The sequence below is a fragment of the Balaenoptera ricei genome, chromosome 15 (assembly GCF_028023285.1).
Source record: "Balaenoptera ricei isolate mBalRic1 chromosome 15, mBalRic1.hap2, whole genome shotgun sequence".
NCBI classification, from domain to species: Eukaryota; Metazoa; Chordata; class Mammalia; order Artiodactyla; family Balaenopteridae; genus Balaenoptera; species Balaenoptera ricei.
The window spans coordinates 43,952,090-43,979,845 of record NC_082653.1 but is presented as its reverse complement, the minus strand read 5'-3'; the positions used below and the strand labels follow the sequence as shown (position 1 = coordinate 43,979,845).

At 46.0% G+C, this 27,756-nt stretch overlaps 1 protein-coding gene across 2 annotated transcripts in view; it reads left to right on the top strand.

The window, feature by feature from the left end:
• The window catches only part of KIF16B (kinesin family member 16B), a 302,268-nt gene that overhangs the window by 192,147 nt on the left and 82,365 nt on the right, over nucleotides 1–27,756 (top strand). For both annotated transcript variants that reach the window (XM_059897339.1, XM_059897338.1), the window contains 5 exons: nucleotides 1,129–2,487; nucleotides 6,044–6,196; nucleotides 8,098–8,194; nucleotides 8,909–8,959; nucleotides 23,833–23,955. In XM_059897339.1, the coding sequence (XP_059753322.1) occupies nucleotides 1,129–2,487; nucleotides 6,044–6,196; nucleotides 8,098–8,194; nucleotides 8,909–8,959; nucleotides 23,833–23,955 (1,783 nt within the window). The remainder of the gene's footprint in view (nucleotides 1–1,128; nucleotides 2,488–6,043; nucleotides 6,197–8,097; nucleotides 8,195–8,908; nucleotides 8,960–23,832; nucleotides 23,956–27,756) is intronic.

The following is a 27,756-nucleotide window of genomic DNA, read 5'->3' as shown; positions in this document are numbered from 1 at the left end:
TCCTTATGTTGATCAGCCATTCAGCCATTTGTATTTCCTTTTCTAATCTGCCTCTGCATGTTCTCAGCTCCCTTTTCTTTTGGGGGGTGTGTGTGTGTGTGTGTGTGTGTGTGTATAATTGATTTGGAGAGCGTTTTTATATGTTCTGAATGTAATTCTTTGATAAAACTAAGTAGTTTTCTTTTTTTTCCTGTCCTATTTAACAAGCCAAGAAATGGACCAAGGATAGATATTAGAAAGTAAGGCCACAGAAAATCTACACCCTGGATAGTTATTTTCTAGAGTGTGGAGTCTGGTTGTTACAGATGAATTAGTTTAGCTCGCAGCATCATGTACGATAGTAGGTCTTTGGTGGGTCAGGAGATGGAGGCCGTGCATCCGTACTCTGACATGCCCTGTGTTCTTGCTTTGAAGGCCACCCTGACCTCGAAACATTGACTTAGCACCCAGTGGGGACCCTTTGCTCTCTAAGACACAACATGACATGTAACCCCCGGAATCATGCACTTAAGTATTCTAATGGAGATTGACGTTATTTTCAATGTTATGCATTAATAAACTAATATTTTGGGTCATTTGGTGATTACCATTTGTCCTAAACTAGTGATTAAATGCTAAATAGCGTGTAGTTATTTGAGCTGGAACAATGAAGTGTCGATTATCTTGACTTTGATATTTGACCCTGATGAGTTGAGGACAGCATAAGCATTTTTATTTAATGTCATTTTGTAACCGAATTTCCATTGAGATTTAGCCTTTGGGCTAAATAAAATTATTCACATTTAAATTTAAATTGGGCATGCCTCTTTCTCTTTGAGCTCAGGGGGCTTTAAAAATTATATCATGCATAACACATTATGCTTATAGGCTCTGCAAAGAAATGATAGCAGAAGCTACTTCAGGAGATTAGGCAAATGATATGTTGGACAGTTACAGAGTAAAAAAATTAAATAGCATGCTGCTGGATATTAAAAGGAAAGTGCTGTTCTCCCTCTTTTTTTTAAATTTTATTTTAGTGAAGGGTGTGTGGTGTATGTCCATTTCTAGGAGGTACCAGTTTAGGGAGAAGTTAGAGCAGCCTTTGAACCTAGCGATCAAATAACGATCAGTCAACGATTTGCATTTCAGAAAACTCATAGAAGAGATGGAGGAAAAGCAGAAGTCCGACAAGGCTGCGCTGGAGCGGATGCAGCAGGAGGTGGAGACGCAGCGCAAGGAGACGGAGATCGTGCAGCTGCAGATCCGCAAGCAGGAGGAGAGCCTCAAACGCCGCAGCTTCCACCTGGAGAGCAAGCTCAAGGACCTGCTGGCCGAAAAGGAGCGGTTCGAGGAGGAGAGGCTGCGGGAGCAGCAGGAGATCGAGCTGCAGAAGAAGAAACAAGACGAGGAGCGCTTCCTCCGCGTCCAGGAAGAGCTCCAGCGGCTGCAGGAACTCAACAGCCACGAGAAGGCCGAGAAGGTTCAGATATTTCAGGAGCTGGAGCAGCTCAGAAGGGCAAAAGAGGAGCAGTGTGTCAAGCTGGAGCAGGAGAAGAAGCGGCTGGAGGAGCAGGAGAAGGAGCAGGTCCTGCGCGTGGCGCACCTGGAGGCGCAGCTCTGGGAGGAGCGGGAGCTGGTCCGGCCGCTGCGGCACGGGCAGGCGCAGCGCGCGGAGGAGGAGCGGCAGGACCTCGAGGGCATCCGCGCATCCCTCCTGCGGGCCAAGGAGGCCGGTGCCGAGGGGCACGACGGCGGCCGGGAGCTCGAACGGGCGCAGCTGCGTTTCTTAGAGTTCAAGCGAAGGCAGCTGGCCGCGCTGGCCACCCTGGAGAAGGAGCTGGTTCAGCAGAAGGACCTCCTGAGAAAGGAGGCGGAGGAAGAACGTGAAATCCTAGAGCGCTTAAAATCTGGCAGCCAGGAAGAATCGAGGCCGTCGTTAAAGGAGGACGGTGGTGTCGCAGATGTCCCCCACGCTGCTGGAGATGTGGAGCAGATCAAGCCGGCGGAGGGGAGGCTGCAGTGTAAGGAGCGCCAGCTCCAGTATCTCCTGCAGCATCATTTGCCGAGGCTGTTGGAAGAGAAACAGAGAGCCTGTGAGATCCTCGACCGAGGTCCTCTCGGCCTGGACGACACTCTCTACCAAGTGGAGAAAGAGATGGAAGAAAAAGAAGAGCAGCTCGCGCAGTACCAGGCCAGCGCCAGCCAGCTGCAGAAGCTCCAGGCCACCTTCGAGTTCACGGCCAACGTGGCCCGTCAGGAGGAGAAGGTGAGGCGGAAGGAAAAGGAGATCCTGGAATCCCGGGAGAAGCAGCAGAGGGAGGCGCTGGAGCGGGCGGTGGCCCGGCTGGAGAGGAGGCACTCTGCCCTGCAGCGGCGCTGCGCCCGGGGCCTGGCGGCCGAGGAGCAGAGGCCAAAGCCGGCCACCTTGACCGCCGGCGGCAGCGAGCTGTCCGGGCTCCGGGCCGGCCTGGGGGCCGAGCAGGAAGCCCTGGAGAAGGACCGGGAGAGGTGAGCCGAGCCGAGGGGACGCCTGCCACACCCTCCATGCCCCATGGTATTAACCCTCGGGCTGTGATGGCGCGGCTTCTATCCCTGGTGCTGTGTCTCTCACTGTTTTTTAAAAAAGTAATTCTGTAGCCTTTACGTTTTCTGATTCACCGGCAAATGCTTAGCCTTCTTTTCTTTTTCCTTAGGATCCTTGGTTTAGAGTCACTGGCCTAAAGTTGAAAAAAAACACACAAACAGAAACAAAGCCCTTGTCTGTTACCTCACTGACCTCTGACTGTGTGTTTAATATTTGATAAGCAGGGAAGACTGAGAAAGCTTCCAGCCGGATTCCCCCTCCCTCCGTCGGTGCTCTCCCCCGACCCCATTCCGTTTCATTGACTCCTTTTCCCTCTGCTGCCCCTTCCGTCCCCTTCCTCCCTCTCTCCTCCCCTCCCCCTCATGTCTTCTGTGGGACCTTGACCAGCACTTGTTCTGGTGAAGCATCGCCCCTGCGTTCACAGGTTCCATAGACACTGATTTCCACACCTGGCAACGAACTGGAAAACAATCCTCCCCCCACCCCCTGCTGATTCTCAGTGTTTGAGAATCCAGAGGGAGACCTCAAGATTCTGTATTAAAAAATAAACAAGCAAAGCTCTCTAGATGTTCCGAACATGGTGGTCTATCCAGGCATGTTAGGTCATGATTCACTGATACTATTTTCAATGTTGTGAACTAGGAAGTAGCGCTGTTTTCATGGTAAAGGAAGAATATTTCTCTTCCTCTACCTGTTGCCTGTCACCGTGCTTCTCGGAGGTAGGATCTCAAGACAAATAAATACATGAACTGGAGGATGCTTTTTCTGCTAACCCTGCAGACGTGATGCCAAGAGAGACTGGCGGCCGCCTATTGTGCAAACGTCATCGGATTTGGTGTCCTGCAAGGGGGCTTTGTGCCCTTCCCAACCCCTTTCTGCCCTGCTGGCCTTGGGCAGGTTCTTCCGTCTTGGGGCCGCAGTGTCCTTACCCTCATGAGGAGGGCATGGTCCTGTGTATTTTCTTTAGTTCCAGACCCTTTGGTCTGTTGAGATCTTAACTGAAGCCCAGGTTACGGGGGCCTGGAATGCTGCCCCCTCCCCAGGAACCCTCCCCTCACAGCACCTCCCGAGGGGCTGCAGCAGAAGCCCAGACTGCTGGCCTCTAGGAGCCCAGCTTGACATTGGCAGAGGCTTGGGATCCATGCTGATGTCAAGGCAAGACCTACTGGGAGGTGTTGCCTGAGCCCCTGCCCACCATCTTGCCTGAAAAGGTCAGGACAGCCTCCTGTCAAACAATCTGCTTAAACTGGATTCTGTTTACCAAGCTCTCCAGTAATCCCCCCAGGCAAAACGGTGACAGATGACAATCAAAAACCATAATGCTGTGACTTCAGAGAAATAGGTCTGTGGTTTAAGAAAATGATTGTAGGTACGTTATGTAAATGAAATTGCTGGACAAAGCTCCAGCCCCAGGAAATTTAAAGCAGTGGAGGGCACGCTTTCTATTTGTATCCTGAGCTGTACAGTGAGAATGCAGCAGGGGCTTGGAGCGTGATGTCCTGGCTTTTGTTAACCGGCTTCACTCCCTGGCCATTTAGTATTAATACTCGATTATAGTGGATACACTGTAATGATTTCCCTATGTCAGCTTTTCTGCAGAAGCCACGCAAAGGAGGCTTTTAGCTTCCTGTGTTTCGATGGAGTAGGCTTTGCAAAGCCCTAATTCAGGCCAGCAAATTCTGAGTGCTTTGCTCTGGCTTTGATGATCCTGCAGCTTTCTGGGGGGTATTGGTGTTGTGTCTTATTATCTCTCTGGGTTCTCATGGCTGAGCCAGGGCCCGCTGTGCACCCTGAGCTGACCTCTTGTGAATTTCCAAAGTGCCAAATATCAAATTCAGGTGGAGCCAGATTGGACCAACAGTGCACTGCACTTGGCTTTCCCTGTCAGCTTGCTTTATGAGCAAGATTTAATCATTTTCTTTCTTCTTTCTCCTTGATGGTTGATGGGACGAGTGTCAGGCAGTTAGAAAGTGGTAGAGCTGCATCTCGAACCCAGCTTGTGCCCACTTTGTCCTCCTGTCTGCTGACGACAGAGCCACTGCTGGGCAGAGCAGTTCTTCTCGTGTGCTGCGACCCTTTGCACGCCAGGCCCTGCTGTCCCTCGCCATGTATAGAAATCCTGCTCAACCTTCAGGGCCCCACTGGCGCCTCTTTGCCCTGTGGAGTCCTTCCCATCGCCCAGCCCTGAAGGATGTCTTTGAACAACTCCGTAGGCGTCATCTTAATTACAAACATTGGCCACCACCTACTTGCATTGGCTCATTTTCCTGACCATCTCTGAGATTCTGTGTTAACTTTGTTCCCTGGTTCTTTGCCCACCACCTGGCCCCTGACATCACTCCTCGGTGCTCAGTCCTTCCTCCTTCAAGAATACTGCGTGCTCTGCAGGCTGGTGCTCAGTAATCGTTAGACGAAAGGCTGAGTTCAGCTGGGCGTTGTCTCCCGCGGACCCAGGAGCGCCTACCCTGGTGATCCCGTAGTCACATTTCCGAGAGGCAAGACCTTGGCTTTCACGTTCAGGATAGAGCAGTCAAATCACTGCTGGCGACACCAGAGAGCTGGCAGTGTTGTGGCGTGTCAGCATCTGAAACCAGACTCTCTGAATTTTGGACCCGAAGGAATTTGGAGAGACTAGTTGACTCTCTCATTTGATACATGAAGAAATTGAGACCCAGGTGTCATTAACAGTGAGAGGGCTGCAGCCCCTAGATGGTGTTCTGTGGGCCAAATTTACTGGCAAGTTTGGCCCTCTAGCCTGATGGCCCTGGATTCACTCGTGCCTGGGCCAGTGGGAGACCAGCCATACACACACTCGACCTCATATTAGACGTATCATCTGTCGTTGGAAATAAATGTTTGGTTCCACAGCTCATGGTTTATATTAATTTCTCTAGATACTCAGCCTGCTTTCCTAGGTCTCTCTCGCCTGTTTCTGTTTTCCACATCCACTGCTTTAGCCAAAGCGGATTCCTGGTTTTTGTGGCTTAGTCCCTTTGTTTCTGCACCTGGAAAACCACCCACTGTCATTTCCAAATGCCAAATTCCCACTGGCCCGTGAAGACTTAACTTAGAACTGCCTTGACCATGAAGGTTCTCCTAGATTGGCAGTTTTAAAGAATTCTTTAAAGCAAAGATCTCTTTTGTCAAATAGAAATACTTATTGGGATCTGATATGTAGGCTACAACCAACTGTTTTGTTCAAGCTGGGTTTGGGACTCTGAGGATTTGCTGAGCACAGTTGGAATATCTTTGCCCTTGATGGTAGAACTCTCTCCAACTTTTGGGTGCCTGTAGCACTTGTCCTGCACCGCTCTTGTGGCCTGTTATCACCTTATACCTTGTCTTATAGGTATGTGGTACCTTTTCTACTGGAAGGTAAAGCTCTTTGCACAGTTTTGGTCTGGATCTCCCATGGTTTCTAGGGAAGATTCTCAGGAGATACTGTTAATGAGTGAATTCACGTAACTTCCATCTCTGTAGGTTAGAACATGAAATCCAGCAGTTGAAGCAGAAGATCTGTGAGGTCGATGGTGTTCAAAAAGGGCATCGTGGGACCTTGGAGGGAAAACCTGCTTCTTCCAGCTTGCCATCCAGTGCTGAAAAGTCTCACCTGGTCCCCCTGATGGATGCCAGGTACTGGACATTAAACTGATGCCATGCCTATTTCTGATGTGATTTAATGACTCACAGTACCTTATATTGGCCAGTTTGCATATGGAGGGCTCTATCAAAGGTGATGAGCAGTACTTATCCCTGTGACATGCTTTGTCCTGATCAGCTGCTGCCTGGCCCATGGTGGGGTGAGACGTCATTTAAAGGGCCCAAGACCTGAGACCTGACCAGCCAAGTCTAAGGAATACTGGTGCAAGTAGTTTGTGTGAGAAGGTAGAATTAAAAGGTTCAGGGAAACCAGTTCATCCAGAAAGAAGTGATACAAGGCTAGGTTGAGAGGAACAAAGTAGACTTAATTGAATTGTACCAAGAAGGACCTTGTGCTGACAAATAATTTATAGAAGCCATTGATTACAAATAGATGAAGTCTGTCACAAAGACTGTACCAGTATATTCAGAATGATAATGAATAGCATAAATACAAATCTGATGTTACTATAGGAAAATGATTTTCAACTTGGGTGGCATCATGAATTGCCCTGTGGCTTAGAGCCCTCAGATAAATCAACCTAATCATTCTTTGCCTATAAGAAAATTGACTATTTTTCTCAACCCCATCTACGTCATGGGGACATTTCAAATTGGGCAGTTCTAAGCCCTGGCTAGTAGGAGATAGGTATTCAGATATCAAAATGTACTCAGAATGGCATGAGCCTCTATGGTCCTTTAAATCTAGGTCTGCATCTTCTGTGGTGCTCGTTTAAAATTTAAGGTCCAGGGAGATTTGTTTGTAAGTGGCCTTGGCTCAGATTCAGTTGCATATGATTTTCTTTACTGAAATACTGAAAGGTAAATACCATATTTTATTACCCTAGCTCCATTCTTTGGGGCTGTTTTACCTGTAATATTAATCTCTTTACCCAGCATATCAGAAAGTCATTTAGCCATGGTCAGTAGTACAGAAATGTGTATAGGATTTTGCATGGGCTTAGAAAGATGCAACCAGATTTTTTATTTTTTAGTGTGCTAAGATGTAAACATGCAAAACACTTCATTTAAAATAATCCGTCTAATTCATTGTCTGTAGAACTGGGGCAGGGAGCCTAGGACTGAGAAAGCCTTGCCTTTGGGCGGCCTGAGCCACTAGAAAGATTTTGACGGAACCCAAATTCTCTCTTTCCCTGGTTCCTCTGGGTGGATGGTTGTACTTCATACAGTTTCCCCTGTATCGTATTGGGTACCAGCTGTTTCCCCTGTATCGAATGGGGTACCAGATATTCGGCTGACAACTGTTTCTGGCTTCAGCCATCTTGACCCTTCGCCAGGCATTTTGGAAGGTCTAGAGACCTTTAAAATGTGGTATCTCATGGCCGGGTGCAGTGAAAAGACAGAGCAGGAATGATGTGAGACATTGTTCCGTCCAGTAGTGAAAGTCTGTGGAGAGTGCATCTACTTTTTGTTTTTCCTTTTAATCCTCTGAAATGACTTTGTGTTTTGTGAGAAATAAGAATCATCGTTTTCTGTGTGAGGAAACGGAGGCTCGGTGAGTGAAGTGTTGGGTAGTGATGCCTTCTGAGACCGCAGAGTCATCTGGAACCCGAGTCTGCGACTCTCCCCTGTCCTGCAGCAGGGGTTCCGCTCAGGACATAGGGAGGGATTTGGATGGGATCACTGAGTCTCCCTTCTGTTCCCAAGATTCGTTTATTCATCCAGGCCTCTCTTGTTTGGGGAAAACCCAGATAGTAAACACATGGCATTAGACTTCTTAGAAAGTTGACAAATGTTCCAGATCCTGAGCTGTGATTACATTTGGCATTTAGAACGAGAAGGTTCTCAGTTGCAAAGGGCATGGTAACAAAAAGATCTCAGAATGCCCTGTGTGGTTAGAAGTGGTCACGGACCCCCATCTCTTTTGCTTCCAGGATCAGTGCTTACATTGAAGAAGAAGTCCAGAGGCGCCTTCAGGATCTGCACCGTGTGGTTGGCGATGGCAGCGGTGCACCTGCCGAGACTGTGAAGGTGAGTGAAGGAGCAGGTGATCTGGTTATTCGTTTTGAAGATGACCTTTCAGTAAGGAGCTGGGGGTGGTGGTCTTTTATGTACTGTTTCTCAGAAAATTGAGATGCAAAATGTTGTAGAAATATTAAATATTGCTCGGGTGGAGCTTAACAGTTTATAAATAGTATTAATTCAAGGGTAACTTTATTTTAAAATTTTGAACTTCTGGGGGAAATTCTTAAGTGAATATGAAGTTTCCTGAAGTGCTTTATTTACTTTGTTTGATTTATAAAAATTCTACACGTGACACCTTTCTGTTTTCTCCAAAAATATAATCAATTTCCATAAGTATTTAAATTCACTCGATAAATTATCCCAAGTAGAAATATAATTTTGCCTTTGAGAAGATACATACTTGTGACAAGTTGATTTTTATCAAAATAAAGTCATTTCATTTCTACCCTGCAAATTAAGAAGCGTCCTAAGGAAATTTGCCTTTAATGTTATTCTTCGAATTTTAAGATTAGGAATAAATGGTTCAGTTCCCTTACTGGCAGATGCATCGAGAGTCCCATTTACCTTGGGAATATAAATTCTCAAGAAGGGTTGTCATTGCGGAATGACAAGTATGTTTCCTTAGAATTTTGTTCTCATAAATATTTTAATCAAATCATTTTTTTCCCTCTTTATGAACATGCTATAATTTAATATAGAACGCTTTTATTTTCTTTTCAGGATAATGAGAAACTTCACAATGGCACCATTCAGCGTAAGCTAAAATATGAGGTAGGTAATGACTTTTCAGGTTGATAGGGTTACCTTAAATTACAGCATGCTTGTGTGATTAAATTTTCTTAATGTTTAGTTGTATAATTAGAATTTCAAAGTCCCAGTGAGATTAATGGCTAATAAGCAAGGCAAGCTATTATATGACTTAAAATTAAATGGAATCCTGCTGGTTGCAAACTGCTTTTTAAATTAATTAATTAATTAATTTATTTATTTATTGTTATTTTTGTGTGTGTTTTTTTTTTTTTTTGTAAACTGCTTTGACTTTGTTTGAATGGCATGTAGCTGTGGTGGAGGCCCTTTGCCCAGTTTTTCATTCGTAGCAGTATCCTTTCCCTTGGTCTGCATTTAAAAGGCTGAATTATATAATCAGAATCAGATAGGGGGTTTAGAAATGAAACTGGGTACTTCTCGATGTTTTAGAAACCCTGCGTGTTTTATAGACCGCATTGGCAACGGTGCAGAGGAAATACTCTTGGTTGGGTAGCTTATTTCTCTGGTGGGTTGTCAAACCAAGGTTTGTTTGGGCATACGATTTGTAAGGCTTTACCTGTATTTTCCTCCACTGAGGGACTTGTCCTTCCTATACACTCCTAAATTAAAAAGCAAAGAAGCAAAACTTCGAGGTGGTAGAAATCTTACATCACTGAACAGAGCAAGCGGCGGAGGGGTGGGTGTCCCATGGGAGACTGGCCACCACCTTGCCCTCCATCCCAACCATCCAGGAATGACACTGTCTTCCTGTGGACGTCCATTTCCTCAGCAGGTAACCTTGTGAAGAGAAGGACGTTGCCTTTCATTTCTTTGTGTCCACGTGCCTGGTCTGTAGCAGGCTGGTGCTTTCATGGTGCTGGTTTTGTAGATATCATTATGATGATCTAAGCGGGGCAGTTATAATGAAGGATTCCAGTGAAACAAACCAAGAGGCCAGAGAAACATGCATGAGGTTGGAATACTTGACAGTTTCTGATTTGCATTAAGTCTGCCCCGATTACTCTTACTTGCCCATTGGAAAATTTCATCAAAGATCTTAGGGTTTATTTTAGAGTAAATAAAATACTAGACCAAGAAGTGGATACTGTGGATCAATCCCATACAACATATTTCGATCAAAATACCTGGCGATTTATAAGATATGAAATATGGAAATCGATGCTTTGTGTGTGAATCAGGTCCTCTATTCTGAAATCATGAATCAGTCAACACGAATGGCTTAGGCTTTCGATTGAACCTCTGCATTAATCCACACGATGAAACCAATGCCCGCAAGAATCTTCATGTGGAAAAGCATCGCAAAAGGTGCCACAGCCCCATTTCACCTGTTTTTGACAGAAGAGCTCTCTTGCCCCGTTGCTGTCCAAAGAAGTCACTGACGCCCCCGACCGAGAGGAGAGGCGGAAGGTGGACCAGAACCACCACTGCAGCCGGCCCGCGACCCGGAGCATCTCAGGTCCCTCTGCCCGCTCCTCAGCGCCAGGCGGAGGGGCCTGCCAGCGGGGGTCTCAGCCCTCAGAGCCCGAGCCGTCGCATGGCAGCGATTGTAACAGGGGCGGCTGTCAACCAGAACACGTCGATCTAACTAAAATCTCTTTTCTGAGCAAAAGCGGCACCAGCGGGGAGGGACATTTTCAGGGTGAGTCAGAAAACTTCAGTGAACCGACGACTCCTGAAGGTGAACACAGCCCGGGGGTCACGTCCAGCTGGACTTGGCTGCAACGCGCGTCCCAGGAAGTGTCCGTGCACAGTGGGAGCGAGCAGACCAGGCAGAGCCGGCTCCTCTGCCTCGTTCTCTCTGAAAGTGTCTCCAACCACAGCGTTCCCCCCGCGAGGGCTCCGGCCTCCGAGCTCTGCCGGGAGCAGGAAGCCGGGGAGGAGGTGGCGGCCAAGGCAGTGGGGTCACCCATGAGTGTCAGGCCAGAGGGAAGCAGCGGGTTGGGATCTTTTTACCGGCGGGTCTCAGACATTTACAGAGACACCAGTAACCACCTGCTGCGGGCGGGCACACGGGGAGCCTGTGGGACCCTGGGGGCTCGCCTCCTGTGCGGCAGCATTCATCGCGAGGCTGCTGTTTCTGGAACTCTTAACCCTGGACACGCTCTTGGAGGCACCCGGGGTGTCACCAGAAGCTCATTCTTTTCCCGAAGAAGCTCAGGTTGGCAGCAGCAGGGAAGGGTCGGGGGCCGTCAGGCGGGCAGGGAGCCTGGTGCCCTACAGAGCCCCAGGCCTGCCTGCTGGCCCCGCAGCTGCCGACTTTCCAGGCTCCTCGCCGGGCTCCGTCTTCTGCCTAGAGGTGGAAGGTGCCAGAACGGGCTCTGTGTTTAAGCAGACGCTCGTGCAATTCCCAGACCAAATGCTGAAACTTCAAGAGTGCCCTTTGAAAGGCTTCCTTGAGCTGGTGGCCGGTTCCCTACCAGGACTTTGGGCGACACAAGTGAGGCCCAGGGTGTGTACTGGCGCGCTGTCGCCAACTGCGCGGAGCCCGCCCCCTGGCCCGCGTGTGAGCTGCTGCTAAACTCCACCCTGTACACGCTGGTTCTGAATCCCCAGCCTCTGTGGGCCTGCTTTGCGCTCTGCCCCTCTCTGGGCTACAGGAGATTCAGATCGGCCTTGGTGGGCGGAGCGTTTGACTCCTGGGCTCTGCAGAGAGTCTCCTGCTCACCGCGCTTACCTACAGCAGACACCTCTGCCAGTAGATATGCCGGGACCTCCCGTGTGTCCTGACGTCCGAGGCCGATGCCGCCGCCTGCACCAGCCATCCTTTGTTCCAGCAAGATCTGCTCCAGCTTTCCCTTGATTGGAAGGCGGAAATCCCTGATTTAGTTTTGGTGAACGGAGTTCAGTTGTCATCCAGGTTCCAGAATACCCTGGTCGACCTGATTTATTTCCTTCTTGGAAACCTGGACATGGACGCCCCGTTTCTGGCGAAGGTTCAGCTCTTGTTCTACATGACGGTCAGAGTCGAGGTGGCTCTGGCCCAGGCCACTGCCAGTCGCTGGTCCTTCTGAACACCCACGTTGCCCTGGTGAGGGAAGACCGCGTGTTCTACCCTCAGAGCGGCTGTCTGAGCTCGCCGCCTCCAGGGACACGGTTTGATGTGGTCAGGTGCCGAGCTTTCAGTGAATTCAGGTGTCTTGTTGTCCCAGAGATGAAAACAGCATCCACCATCGAACTCGTCTTCTTCCCGAAACTCAGACACCCATCAGATTCAGGAAGCAGTGCCGCCCACCACCCTCAGGAAGCCCAGCATGTTCAGCTGTGCACCGGCACCTTGTGTCCAGAGGGCGGCCGCAATGTGGCCCCTGAGGTCTGGAAACTGACCCTCAACTCCCAGGACGAGGCTCTGTGGCTAATCGCACACTTGACAAGGCTCTAGGGAGGAGACTTGTGAAAATACTCTGCATATTTTTTGAGATCTTTCATAAAATAAACATGATGAAAGTCATCCAGGGCTATGAATATCTCAGTGTAGCTAATTGATTTGAAACTGGAAAAACGCAGGCCCCTATAAATTGAAAATGTAAATATTTTAAATATCGCCACTGAACTAAAAATTGGTGATAGTAGAGCACTGATGAAATATCTTTATCACCACCTTGCTTCACTTTCTTGAACTTCAGCCTTGTAAATTGGGTCCTCATTATTTGTGAGGTGCTGGAAGCATTTCAGATTGTGCTCATGTCGACCTGTGGTTATGTGCCTTGGAGTCTGTCTGTTTCTGCTGGACACCGGCAGGCAGATTTGTGCTGCCTGAAAAGGTGTCTGGTCTGGCAGTGACCTTCTCGACGTCCTCCGTTGGCCAAGGTTAGGGCAGCTCTGCCGCAGAGCACGTTAGTGACACATCAGGCTTCCCCGAAGGACCTGGGGGTTTAACAACGCCCTCCCCTCCCCGTAACATGTAGGACGTAGGCAGCGCCCCTGCCCTGTGGGGTCTTCTTCAGGGCATTGCCTTTTCCCTCCTCCCTTCAGACATCTGGACTGTTCCTTTCCAGCCTGTGACTTCAGCTCCTCACTCGTTGGCTTAGCTTTGACTGCCCTTCCCCTGGGCCACATGCCCCCAATGTGCCAGGCCTTTCTCTGAGCTTTGGTGGTCCTTCCTAGAGAGACTCTTAGCCCTGGTGTAACTTTCCAGGCTGCCGTGCGCTGTCTTATCCGATAGAGACCACGTCGGTGGCGTCCGGCGCTTCCCCCTTCACCTCTGACCACGGGGTCCTGCTGGCCTCGCTTCTGAGGGCAACTCATGCCCGTGTCTACCTCAGGTCGGGCTCCTCTCCCCGCCGGTACCACCCAGGAGCCGGCTGCCCTCCTCCTTGTAAGAGGCTTGAGGCTGGGCTCTTCGGAAGTCTCCCCCTTCTCTGGTTGACCCCTTCCTTTGCACCCGTTGCTGTTCCCATTCCTGGGAGGAGTCGGGTTACACGTTTTGTCCTGATGTTTTACTGCATCTGACCCTGGGTTGCTCTGTGCGCCTTCTCCTCTTTCTCAGGTATGAATGTCCTACTAGCTTCCAGAGTCTCTTCCAGGAGGAAGGGGGCCACCTCCCCCTGGCCCTGTCCTTCCCTTCAGCCAGGGTCACGGCAGCTGCTCTGCAGTGCGTCCGGGCTTAGCGACTCGGCCGTTCCACTAAGGCCTTCGTTTTAGTGTGGCCTGCGGGGGCCACTCTGTGTTCTGGTCAGATGTTTACATAACGTGCAATATAATGTTGTAGCCCCCCTTCACTTCTGTTCCTCGTCCGTGATAGGGCCAGTGCCAGGGCTGACCCTTCCAGGGACTGACCGTCTCCCTTTGGTCAGGAAACACAGGTCTTCCCTCTCTTCCCCATCAGCGCTGGCAACAAGCTACTGAAATTGCTCCAAGTTTTCAGCATTGGTTTTCCTCTCCCCAGGTTCTGGGGAAGTGAGCGGGGAGAGGCAGGACCCGGGAGAGTGCGTCGGGGTCCACACTGCTGGCCGCAGCCTGCTTTGCAGAGGCCAAATGGAGCTTTTTGTCTTTTTGAGGCAGTAGAATTCAAATGTTTTTACCTTTTCCTGTGGTGCCTTTTTTTACCTCTTCAGCAACACCCTCCGCCCCCAATACACACAGACACACACACACACACACACACACACACACACACACACACACCCTATTGCCTTACACATGGAGGCTTTTGAGTCTGTGAAAAGGACTTTATGACAGTTAGTTAGCTTGTCACATGCTTGGCTGGTGGATCTTCTACCACAGAAAAAATTTCCAAAATGAACCACGATAGTCTTCTAATATCTTATCAATAATATTGCTCCTAATTTAAATTGAGTATTTTCTCGTATGTTCTGGATAAGAAGAATGGAATGAATGATCGTGAAGAGTGGAGAGAGTGGGGTTTAAGATGCCAGCAGAGGGATACCTTGGTTGGAAAGGAAACAGTACATGAGCAGTCCAGAATCTTAACAGAGTGATACATATTAAACAGACTGACCTGCTCGTCCTCATAGGTAAAGAAGCAGAATCCTACTGTGTTATAAATGATGTTCTTTAATACTGTCCGTAGATGGAGTATGCAGCGAAAGTGGGCATTGCACACAGAGCATATTATCGGTTATGACTTGTTTAGTCTGCTTTATGGTCCAAGTAGCCCAAGATGAGGGCTGCATTCTGCTCTCACTACAAAACAGAAGCAGCCGCCTCTGGGCAATTCAGATTTCACATGTCACTTCTTTTCACCTAAGCATACTTTTTACCTTGAGATCAAATACGGTCCTGATACGAGAATTCGATTAGCCATCATGAAGTGAGTATTAAGGTGGTCATGATGCCTGGAGAAGCCAGTGGAGCGGTGTGCGTGCCCTTGTCCTCCGTGGCTTCAGTCCTAGGGCCTCTCTGGCTCACGGGCTCATTCTCTGGGGTTCTGAGCCGGGGCACTGCTGCGGCGGAGCAGGTGTGGCAGCCTCAGCGTCCAGCCTGAAGTACCGTCTTCTCAGTTGTAACGAGTTCCTGTATCAGAAAGAAATAGGTTCGTACATACTTTATTATATGGCATCTTGCACTGTTGTAATATAGGCGTAAGCGTTCACATGGCGGAGCTTGTTAATGCGTTCTAGACAATACCTCTTTGAGTCCTTTTGAAACATGATTTCATCTGAATTTGATTAAAATCCATTTTGCTCACAGCTGCCTGTTGTGCAGACTTGTGGTTGGCAGGGTGAATTTATTTCGTCTTTGTTGAAAAATATTTCAAAACAGTTTGTCTCCCTGTTCTCATTACTTAAAAAAATGTGTGTGCATCCTTTGGAGAGAATGCTTATGCCTTCCAGTGGTAGTAACTACAGTAATTTTTATTTACATTCTTTAGATGATTGATGAATTACAGTTTTGAATGATAAATAGATTAGAGCACTTTTATTAATGCTTCTCAGACCGTGTTGTTGGACAAACCAGTTTCTAATGAGGCTGTTTTGTTAACTTAGTTACACAGCTTCCACTATTCACTTTAGTTGATACTGCTTCTTTCCTTAACGTATCTTTTGTGATAGATGTTATATCAGTCAGCTATTGCCAAATAGCAGGCAACCCTCAAAATTTTAGTGACATACCAAAAAAAAGCTTTTATTTCTCACTAATGGTTTGTAAGTAAATCAAGGCAGTTCTGCTTTAGGCTAAGGTCATCTGCAGGTCAGCTAGTTTGGTCTGCACCACCTGCCTCATTTTGGATCTGTGTGGAAGGGGCAGTGGTCGTATCATGTCGATGACAGAAGCACGAAAAGGCAACCATGCGTCATGTCTGCTAACATCCCCTTGGCCAACACAAGTGACACACGCAAGTCCAAAGTCAAGGGGCAAGGCAGTGTACCCTCCATTCACCAAGAAGCCATGGCAAGAATATCTGCTCCTCCTCCTCCTCCTACGGCTACAAGGGAGAGAGAATTGGGACCACACACAGATGCATTGGGTCAGGGTTCCCAAGGTTCTACTGAGGATAAATTCAGATAAAACCTGTAGGACCTCTCCCTTATGGAAGTATTGAGTCCTAGTTACTAGTTGAACTTATTTTCCAGTTCAGTCTTTGCTTGACACCTCCACAGGCTGATCATCACCTGCCTCTGAAGCAGCTTATCCATTGGGATCTGCTCTCGTTGTTAGACCGTTGTTTCCATAATCTTCCTTAATGTGACCTCCATCTGCAGTCCGTCCGTCCGTGGCGCCCTCAGTCACAGAGTAGAACAAGTCTGTTCCACAACCGTGTTATATCACAGCCCTTCCAAGAACACAGCGTGCTCTCTCTCACCTCCTCGGAGTTTTCTTCTTTACCTCCAGCACTCTTCGGTCCCCCTGCTGGTTCTTACACAACACAGATTCCAAACCACCACCGTCCAATCTCTTTTTAAGGATGCACCCTTGTAATTTTTAAAAAACCTCCTTTATAAGGAGCGGAATGGAATAATCCAGTTGGTGAGAAGGAAAGAGATTCTATTATAAATCACTACTCACGTTTTCTTCTGCCATCTTGTTAAAGCCTTCTGTTGCTGAAGATGCAGTGGACTACAGCGGTAGCAGCCCTGACCACCCTTTATATTGTGGTTTACAGTGTGCAGAGTTCTTTCCTATGTGTTGTTTCTTTGGAGCCCCACAGTGATCCTCCCAGGAAGGGCGAATTGTTATCGATTTCCATTTTGTATCTGAAAGGATCACTGATTGGGAATTGGAACTCAAACCCAGACCTTCCTCCAGAATGTATGTTCTTTCCACAATGCCAGAGTCACCTTCTGGTCCTGGTTATTCTTGACATTGCCTGAATACATTTTTTTGTTGTTGATTTGTTTTTTTCATAGGAATGAATAATTGATTGGAAGAACTGTTGATTTTTTTCTGACTTGTAACTTTTTTCTTGGAATTTCTAGACATTAAATATTATTTCTCTTCTTATGAGTTTTGTTTTTCAAGAATTGCCTTACAAGTTTCTTTGCAATTCCATCGTTTCTTCGTACGCCTTATGTCTCCTTTTTGCTCTCTACATTTTAGCTCTTGCAGAAGAAAAGCCTGGGTATAATCATTGTGGCAGTACAGTACAGATAACCTTGTGTGCTCGAAGTTGCTCCTTTAGTTGGAAGATTAAACAGTATGCTCTACAGAAACCTGATAAAGAGAATCCCCGCCAATCCCCTACCCCCACTTCAGTTTTGCCCGGACCTGAGAATTCAGTACAGTTTGAACCAAAACTAGGGCTCAGCAGAAATCAGTGAGTGATGATGAGTGGTATTTTTCTTGGGTCATTAAAGACATTGTAGAACCAGGAGGGAAATCAGCTGGTTTTCCCTCCTCAGGTCCTCAACTGCCTAGACTCATGTTTGGTAACGAGAGCCACATGACGGCTACTGCCACATTCGTACTAGACCTGTTATTTAGTCTTTTTAAAAATCATCCATCTAATGATGGGTTATCCAGAGACAATGACCATTAAAGTTCTTTTTGGTCTTGAGAAAGATGGGGACATTTTTAATAGCTTCAAGTTGAAACATTCATCAGATCATTCAGTATTTCCAAACCTTGAAACAATGTTGATCAATCAACTCAGATCGACATGGATGAAATAATCTACTTTTAGTGAGAATCACAGATTCGAATTTACTGGAAGGCCAGTAAACTCAGGATATTCCACAAGCATTTATATCCAACACAGTTTGTCATTTTCTGGGTAATTTATCCTTGATAACATATAGATATAGATATATATCAAAAGGAAAGAAATACTCCTTTATTTGAAAACCCACATTTCTGTTTCCTGATGTGCGTCTTTTAAACTCACTTTATAATGAGATGCAGTTCATGGTGGTTCTACATGTCGGGCTGTTGTTAAGTCCTGACCCTGACCTGGAGCAGATGTGCCATGTGTCTTAGCAAATCCAGGTCAGTTGTAGGTACTAAGCCTTCAAAGGTGGCGTGGGACCAGCCCCGGGTCCCTTCACAGCACAGGCAGGCTTCACCTTCTGGAGAGGGATGCAAGCATGTCTTGGCTTTTTGCCACATTTGTAACTTATATTTGCTCACACAGGTTACCTTTATGCCCCTTTTCTTGTGACGTGGCTCATATTTGAGAAGGTGATGGGTCCTCACCATCTCTGCCCCAGACCCCCATTTTCAAACTGCTGGGTCATAGTAGGTGCTTGATGCAAATAGCTCTAATTAGAACTATTACTGTGGCACGTGTGGTTGAAAAAAGAGGGATTCGAAATATGTGCTATGCTGGGAACAGAGAAAGGGAATTACTAGTTTTGTTAAATCTGATAAAAACCCAGGTTTGCCTGTATTTTAGAAGCAAAGCTTGGATATTTGGCTAAGAGATCAGCCGGCCGTCCTGAGCCCTGACCTTGTCATGGTTAAAGCATATACTGAATTCAGCCATCTGGTATGTAATTAGAGCATTTAGGGGAGAATGTTGATGACTCCCTTTGGAATCGGTTCACTCCGTGCCCTCTGCAGTGCCGACAGCGATCCTAGTGGATGTTAATGCTGCTTCCTATTAATTTTCTTAATTTGCTCCTTTTGAAGGAGACAGCCTGAGTAGGAAAAGATTCTAATCTGAATATTCAAAACATAGCCTGTGTTCTGTCTGTTTCTTTTGGCTGAGGACTGGACTATAATATTTCCCCAACACTGGAAAAATAGTGAATTCGTTGACACAGGACGTTTTGTTAAAAGCTATCACAAAAATATTTCTCTGTATCTTATTTTAAAAGATTTTTTTTTTTTTTAAAGAGGACCATTTTTAAAGTCTTTATTGAATCTGTTACAGTATTGCTTCTGTTTCATGTTTCCGTTTTTCTGGCTGCAAGGCATGTGGGATCTTACTCTCCAACCAGGGATCGAACCCACATACCCTGCATTGGAAGGCGAAGTCTTGACCACTGGACCGCCAGGGAAGTCCCTGAAAGATATTTCTTATGTACAGGAATGTAATCCAAGTTACTAATTATGTACTTTTCCTTGACCTTTTATTTCTAAATAGAGCCACTCTGTGGTACATTTAAAATTCCTTGACCTGTCCTACATATTTATACAGATCTCCTGCGAGATGTGCTTCCAGACATACAGCCTTTCATGTTTCTTTACCTCCTAGCATGATGTGTCACCAGCTTCCCCTTCCAAGTTTAAGAATCTTCTTCGCTACATGTAGAGACACTGTGACTGATTCCAAAATAAATAATTCCATAGAAATTTAAAAGCTCTTATAAATAATGGGATATATGATACAGCACATATTTGCTTGTCTACTGTAAATCTCAAGATATTCAAAATATAGCTCCTTTCAAATAAAAAATAAATTTAGGAGACATTTATGTTAGTTTTCCTTCCTGCCCAACATAAACATAGTTTAGGAGAATGTCAGGAACCTTTCACAGTATATCCTGAGAATTCGACATTTCTCATCAAATTGACTTAAAAACATAGTGTCTAAAAATTACGTTGCGGCAGTGATTTGATGGAAGCACATACTCTTGATTTTTCTCTATACTTTTGCTCGAATGTCTTCAGATCCCTGGCTTATTCTTCAGTTATTCATTTCTGCAGGTGTTCATTTCTCTACACCTGTTAATATTTAGTTACTGTGAAATCAGTGAGATTGAAGTAAACTGTGGTCCCAGATGTTAGTGGGAACTCTGACAATCTTTCTAATCCCCAACGTGCAAAATAATGAAGAGAAATATCCTCTTCTCAGCAATGGGTTCAGTTATTCTTCACTGTCTGGTCCTGAATGGAGCAGTGGCTCTTGTGTACCACCTAGAATAGTTTCTTGAGGTACACGTGCGTGTGCTGGGATGTAAAGGGCCATCCTGGATTTAGGCGAGCTACATAATAAGACCCAGTTTCTCCTAGGTAACTGGTCTCTACGTAATTCATATACCCAGTTAAATTATCAAAGGCAGTGATTTTTTTCTGTAAGGGATTTATGAGCCTATGCATCAAGCAACTTTCTTTTCATTAGCAATTGATTTCACAATTATGCATTCTTAGAAGTAGAGAACTTTCTAGTCTTAAAATGCCTGTGTAATAACCAGACCATCAGTTACAGTCTTAACCCCCTTTGAAAGCTGACATATGAAAAAAGAAGGTTAAGGTAGCGTTTGCTAACTTTAGCCTATAATCCATCTAGAGTAGAAAAACCTTGTCTTTGTTTAAAACTTAATGCAGTTGAGAAAAACTAAAGGTCTTAGAAGTTACAGATACTTTGTCAAAGTTACTTTGTATTCCCAGGACCTGGCCCTGTGTATGGTCCATAGCTGGCGCTCAGTAAAAGACATCGATGTTTGATTCTATATCCTAGGGGCGCCTATAGGGAAAGGTGTTTAGAAAGTTAAGTCTCCACTGCTCGGTTAACAATATACCTGGGTGGTTTTGGCTGCAGTTCTTCCTCAGGAAAGTTCACGGTATTTGGATAGCAGTATCTGTATATATGTTTTTCACTCAGTGACCCCATCATAACTTTCTCATCCTGCTGTAATTATCAGTTTACTTGTCCCACAAGATGGGACACGGCCTTGGTCACAGTTGGGTTCCTGCCACATAGAGGAGATTTGGCAAACATCGTGCCCATTTCCACTGACGACAAAATGGAGGTTCAGAGAGGGTGGGTGACTATTCCTCAGAGACCAGCTCCGAAAGCTCGGATTGAATTCTGCGTTGCCTCCAGGTGACGGCCATGTGGAATCCAAGTCCCCCTTCTGTGATTGCTTCAGGGAAGCAGACGGTGGTGGAGTCTCCACCAAGTGTGTTAAACGTGTTGGTATTGTCCTCTGCACCTTGTAGAGAACCCATAACACATGTGGTAACACACTGTTCCTAATCGATTGGAGGGCAACACTTTTTCCCCCCCTCTCTCCCCGTCCCCCCCTCCTCTCTGCACCTACTCTGTGCCAAACATCAGCCCAGGTATTTCTTTACTTTTCTCAGTGAACTAAAGGTTTATAACGAGGGCACCCTTTCTTCTGCTAGAACGAGCCTTCTCTTCCTCCTGGAAAACTCCTATTCATCCTTGTGTACCCGGCTGCAGAGCCCCTTCTCCACGAGGCTTTCCCGTCCCCTAGCTGGGGTTGCTGCCTCTCTATTTAGGAGCACCAGACCCCTAGGGCTTTGTTCTAGCCCAGGCAGCACTAACAGCACTGCTCTGGTTTATCACTGTGTGTCGACCGAGCCTGAAGGGGAACAATTTAATTGCTCTTCTTCCTTCCTCCTTTTCCCCGTTCTTGCCCCTTAGTGGGGAGCCCGCAGCCGTGCAGGGAGAGCTCCTCACCCAGTCAGCTGCCGCGAGGGCCTGTTGTTGTAACTGGTAGGGAGGATCCGGCTTCCTCCTGAGGTAGAGCGAGTGGGTCTTCTAAACTAGTGTTACCAGTTCTTGCTTAAAAGCCCGGCAGCAGCAGCCCTTCTGCTGAGGTTGTTCTAAGCTCCTTTGCGCTTCCTGACACCACAGCTCTCCACTCCCAACTCCACACAAACACACACACACACACACACACACACACACACGTGCACGTGCTCACACTGTAGCAGTGGCGTTCCCAGGTGATTGTGTCACATGTGGAAGAGAGGTTATGTTCCTACTTGAAAAATACAGTTATAAGCATGACGTAGAAGGTTTCAGAGCTAAGGCAGCAGAGCAAGGACTGCATGGCCAAACCATGAAGGCTTTGAGGTCAAAGACATTTCTTAACGTGAAATGTGTTTGTTGAAAATAAATAAAAGCACTAGATTATTTCTCTGCCTTTTCACCTTCAAATAGATAAACCTATCCCATGTTTCGGGAGATGTCTGCATTCATAGTAATTTGGAAATAATACTGTTAGTGGATTGAAAGGTCTTTGGCAATACGCGTATTGAGAAACTCTCTTTTTAGGGATTTCCGCTATGGTGTTTGACACCAAGGACAGCTAAACAGGTGCACCACTGCAATAAAAGGAATGGTGCTTGTTTGGGGTAACCAGCCACGCAGTGAAAAATTAAGATGCTCTAAAAGGCTTTGGTAACTTCATATCGTGCCAATGTGTTTACACTGTCAGCCTGATGAAAGCAGCCACCTGAGGCAAGTCACGTGCCTCCTTGTCATCCAGAGACCTGAGCTTTCCCATGCACAGCAAACCTGGACCATCCGTGCTACACCTGGCCGAGGATCCAAGGGTCCAGGACCCTTTCTGCCTGAGGGAAAGGGAGCTTGTTGCCCCTGTTGTCTTTTTGGTCAAATCAGTGAGTTTAGTTGGATAACCATGGGGTTTCCATCTTCTTAAATTCTGTATATGTTGAGGTGTTTATTGGCTCAGTTTATCTCAGGTGGATGGACTTACTTTAAAATTTCATGAAAGCTACTGGGTGAGGTAAGTCAGGCAGAGAAAGACAAATATGATATCACTTATATGTGGAATCTAAAAAATAATACAAATGATTCTATATACAAGACAGAAACAGAACTCATAGACAGAGAAAGCAAACTTATGGTTACCAAAGGGGAAAAGGGGCGGGGGGATAAATTGGGAGTTTGGGATTATCAGATATACACCACTATATATAAAATAGATAAACAATAAGGATTTACTGCATACACAGGGAACTATATTCAATATCTTGTAATAACCTACAATGGAAAAGAGTCTGAAAAAATATTTATAACTGAATCACTTTGCTCTACACCTGAAACTAACACAATAGTGTAAATCAACTCTAATTAAAAATAAAAGAGTGGATATATATGTATGTGTATAACTGATTCACTTTGCTGTACACCTGAAACTGATACAACATTGTAAATCAATTATACCCCAATAAAAAATTTTAAAAAATAAATTGATAAATAAATGTCACACTAGCAGTATAGTGGTGATGTATGTGGGCTCTCTCGGTTAGCCTGAGTTTGAATCCTGACTCTACCACTTACCTCTAAGTTACCTAAACTCTTCAAATTTACTTAAGCTCTGAGTCCTGGGACTCTCATCTGATAAATTGGGTTCATAATGGTTCCTGCCTCCTGGGGAGAATCATGAGGATTAAACAAAACGACGCACATAAACTGTTCAGCACAGTTCTAGGTAATAGTATGTATTCAATAAACGCTAACTATAATTATGATGCTAACTATAATTATGATTTTAATTATTTTATTACTGTTACTGCTTCAAAAACACATCTTCTTATGTTTTGTAAAGCCCTCCGTTAGTGTTAATGATAAAGATTGTTCGGAGATTTCCTCCCATTCACACTCAAGAGAATTCCTTTCTAATTTTTTTTAATGCCTCTTCCTCAAGCGCCTCCGTCTTCCCACCATCCAGACCGTAGACATTTGTCAGAGCCCAGTTGATTATTAATCAGATGGAGCCTAAAGAAAACACTGGGGATTCATTTTAATTGTGGTTTAAAGAGCTTTCCACACGACACTGCCTTATAAAAATGCCTAGAAGTTAAAAATGAAGTGCATTTGAATAAAATCTCCAGCTTTGGAGCTTTATGTACAGCAGTCTGGTAGTCTGTGAAGAAAAAAGAAGTTGTTCAGTGATCAAGACTTTTCAGAAAAGAATGCGGTTTATACCAGATTTTTTTTTTTAGAGTCAGGATATATAATCTGTCCTTTTTTTCACTTGTTCTTATAAATTGGAAGGAACATCAAAGCCAAACAACATTTGGAAGTGCTTTCGCCCTACCTTTTTAGAATAGTATCCCTAAAGAAATGGTCTTTTGTCATGAGAGAGACTTAGCATTTCTCTTTCAAAGGAAACCATCATTTTTCTAAGTAAACTCTACTGGTCTGATGCTCTTTTCTTTGCTTCAAACGCGTTTCCTCCGCCTGGCCGGGCGGGGTATTTGCAGTGCAGTGATCTTGGTCTCTCTCTTTGTTCTCCCATCTGATGTGCCTTTGATAGCGGATGGTGTCTCGCTCTTTGGGAGCAAATCCAGACAACCTGAAGGACCCCATCAGAATTAGTATTCCACGCTATGTTCTCTGCGGCCAAGGGAAGGACGAGCACTTCGAGTTTGAGGTCAAGGTAAGTGTCCCTTCTTTACTCTTCTGGAGGATGGAGGCTCGAGGCTCTGCAGTGCTGTCTTTTTTCTAAATGGAGCTACAGCTACATATGAACGTGTTGTTTTGTACGATATTGGTCATGCCCCTCTTTAAACCAGTATGTGAAAGTCTAGGCTGGAGCACATGGAGGGAAGTTATCCCATAGAAGGTAGTGGTGGCTGGGGAGTCCGGCTGACATGGAAGTTACTGTCACCTACCAGCCCCCCAGGTAAGGTCACCAGCCACCCCAAATTGCCCAGGATTTTCCTGCTTTCGGCACTGACAGTTCCACACCTCGGGAAACCATTTGGTGCCAGGCAAACCAGGACAGTTGGTCACCCTACCGTGGGCTTAGGCTCAGTTTTTTAATCTATAAAAGTGGGAATAATAATATTTATGTCACAGGGATATTAAGTGCATATAAAGTGCTGACTCCAGTGTTTGGTAGATAATAAAGAATGCATTATAGCTGTTGCTGTTATTTCTACTGCTATTTTCATTGTTTTTGTTTCTGTTGTTCGTAATTAGGAAGCTTTCCTAATCTGTTTACACATTATTTGATTTATACAGCTTTTCAGGAAGAGAAGGGCCTGTTTCCTTACCTCATACTTGCCCAAATAATGACTTCATCTTATTTCTAATTGACTTCCATTGACTCATAACACTTCATTAAACCCTGCTGGCCGCCATCCCCTCCTCGAGGAATTGATGGTTAATCGCGCGTCATTTTCGAGGGTAGGCAAGGGTGTCGTGTGGTGTTCACTACGGTCCCCAGCATCTGTCTGCCAGGGGGGCATTCCTAGAGGTGGTTTTGGTCAGATAAACGCCAGAATCTGGATGTTGAGTTCTTTAGACTCGGATCCTGCTTTGCTGAGTGACCCAAAGTCTTTACCTTCTCTGAGCTTCAGTTACCTCATTGGTAAGATGAGGAAGTTGGGCCTCACCAGTGGTTTCCAGATTTCTTTTTAGCTGAACCCCTTTGGTCAGGGAGTCTCATAGGAGGAAGAACACTGTAGAAGCAGATAAGCGTGGAGCTGCTTGCTGTGGGGGGAGGGAGGGCGGAGGGATCCTGAAGCCAGCCCCCCCCTCGCCCCCGCTGCTTCCCCACTTCCTGGCTGCACCTCAGGGGACCCCTGGGCTCGGGGGGATCCCCCTCCTTAGGCACGGGTGCTCCATTTCAGTCTTCCTGGAGAAACAATGCAAATAACTTTCCTGATTAATCAAGGTTTTGGATTCTCATTTCTGCCTACTGAGCCCCCCCCCCCCTTTTTTTTAACAAAACTTGCACGTTAATTTATATATTTGAGGTTTCTGTTGAGAAGACATGATTCCTGTGTGCCATTGTTGGTGGTTGAACTTGACTGGCCAGATCCTGCAGTTTCTTTTTTTTTTTTTTTTTTTTAATTAATTAATTTATTTTTGGTGGTGTTGGGTCTTCGTTTCTGTGCAAGGGCTTTCTCTAGTTGCGGCGAGCGGGGGCCACTCTTCATCGCGGTGCGCGGGCCTTTCACTGTCGCAGCCTCTCTTATTGCGGGGCACAGGCTCCAGATGCGCAGGCTCAGTAGTTGTGGCTCACAGGCACAGCTGCTCCGCAGTACGTGGGATCTTCCCAGACCAGGGCTCGAACCCGTGTCCCCTGCATTGGCAGGCAGATTCGCAACCACTGCGCCACCAGGGAAGCCCGATCCTGCAGTTTCTTATTAAAATGTTGCACCATGTCTGTGATCCGGTGCTTCTACTCCTCCTGACCTAATGCCTGATTCCTGCCCAGTTTCTTTTGTCAGCCATTTGAAACTGTGTGTGTGTAGAGTTCCATCTATACGTATTTAGAGACAGTTTCCTGAGGCATATTTGTATTATTTCCATATTTTTAAATTAGAGGATAAAGACTGGCTTTCACCAGTTCAGAATTTGAATTCTTCAAAACATAGAACTCACAGCACTGGAGGACATGCAGTGATTTTAGTTGGTACATAGATTTATTTTATTTCCATAGATAAATGTATTAATAAAGTATGACTATTAAATCGATTTCATGCATAGAACTTCAGTCATGAATAAAGAAGATATTTAATTTTTTTTAACTGAGTCGATTTAAATAAAAGTTGCAAGCAAATTTATAGACCTGGCCATATGCAGATCTGGCTAAAATTGTGAAGATGCAACTGTAAAGGCAAGTTAGAGAAACCAAACATGGGAACTATCTGGCACCTTTCAGAATCTAGGCTGGCCCTCTCTGGACTGATCGAAGCCCTGTCTGAAAGCATGTCATCGTTCTGCTTCCTTCTGTTCTCATGCCAGGTATTGCCATCATTAGCACCAGGAAAGGACTGTCAGCATTTGCCTGGAGAATTCCCACTTCTCCGAGTAGGAAGGGCTGCCCTGTGCATTTACAGGGAGGTGGGCTGATGGTCTCACGTTCCCGTGGGGGGGTGGAGCACCCTGTCAACAGAAGCATCAGGGCCCAGTACTAGAAACAAAAATCCTGGGAATATACTGTCCCGCCCTTAACAAAATAGACAAACGTAGCCAAGCTCCAGCAGAAGCGTAGCTGTCTGAAAAGTGCCGGGGGAGTGTTACTCCTCCAGGTAACCTCGCAGTGCCTCATCTGTGAAATGGGGCTGAGGAAAGGCAACCCAAAGGCTGGGTTGGTTTGAGGACTGTAGGAGCTTTTGCACGTGAAGTGCTTGGAGCAGTGCCGGCCACATCCTAAGTGCTGCATAAGGTGTCGGGAATGAGTGAGATTTTACCCTTGGAATCCCCTTAATGACGTTCAATATGCTATTGTGTCTTTATGAGGATTTGGGGTTTTGTTTTGTCTTTTTCTTCGCTTTTTGGTTGTTTATTTCCTCTTAGTGTCCTGAGTTTAAAAATGAACTATGCCAGCCTTTTCCTTCCATCACTTTATTTCATGCACAGGCAGTGTTTTCCAGAACAAGGAGTCACACTTAGGGTCATATTTTGGCTGCTACTGAATTCTTTTGGTGAGCCAATGGCTTTAAGAAGAGGAAGGTAGAAAGTATTATTTTTAGAAAAGTCTGTTCTGTTAGTCTTAGATCTTCTATGAAGGAAAATATGATGATAAGGTATATAGATATTTTATATCTGGTTCATTTAAGGGGCTGAGCTGACTCGGGCACACGCAGGTCCTGTTGGGTGCAAGTCCCCAGTGACTGAGGTGACAGATCCCCAGGAGGACGCTGGCTTGTGGAGGGGTGGCAGCCCCAGAGCACTTGTCTCTCAGCTTTTCCCTCACCCTTCCTGTTCCCTCTGCCTCCTGCCCTTCCCTACCCACCCTGCTTTAGATAGAATTGATTAGTTCTTTAGATCATTCCTTCTTCCTGTGCAATTTCATTTTAATCCCAACCTGGTATCTCCAGTCCTCCAATCCGGTCCGTTCATTGCCAGATGAAGCAGTCATGATCCTTGTTAAAGGGATGCTCGAGGTAGGCTGCAGGGAGGGGGTCTAGGGGGAGAGAGGGAGAGAAGAGTGGTTCCCAAATGCTTGTCTTCTGGTCCCCGATGAGTCCCGAGGAGGTTTCCATCGCTGGGCTTTAAAATGAGAAAAATAGAGTTTTTAATTCAAAAGGACTGTCTTTTATATCTTCTCCATTTGGGGGATTAAAAACAACTTTCTTTTGTGAACTAACTGTGAGAATGGGTAAGTGTAAGGTTTTTGGGTTTGGGTCATATTTAATTTTTTAAATCGACTTCATTGAGACATAGTTTACATCCAGTGACATACACACATTTTAAGTACAGTCTGATGAGTTTTGACATATGT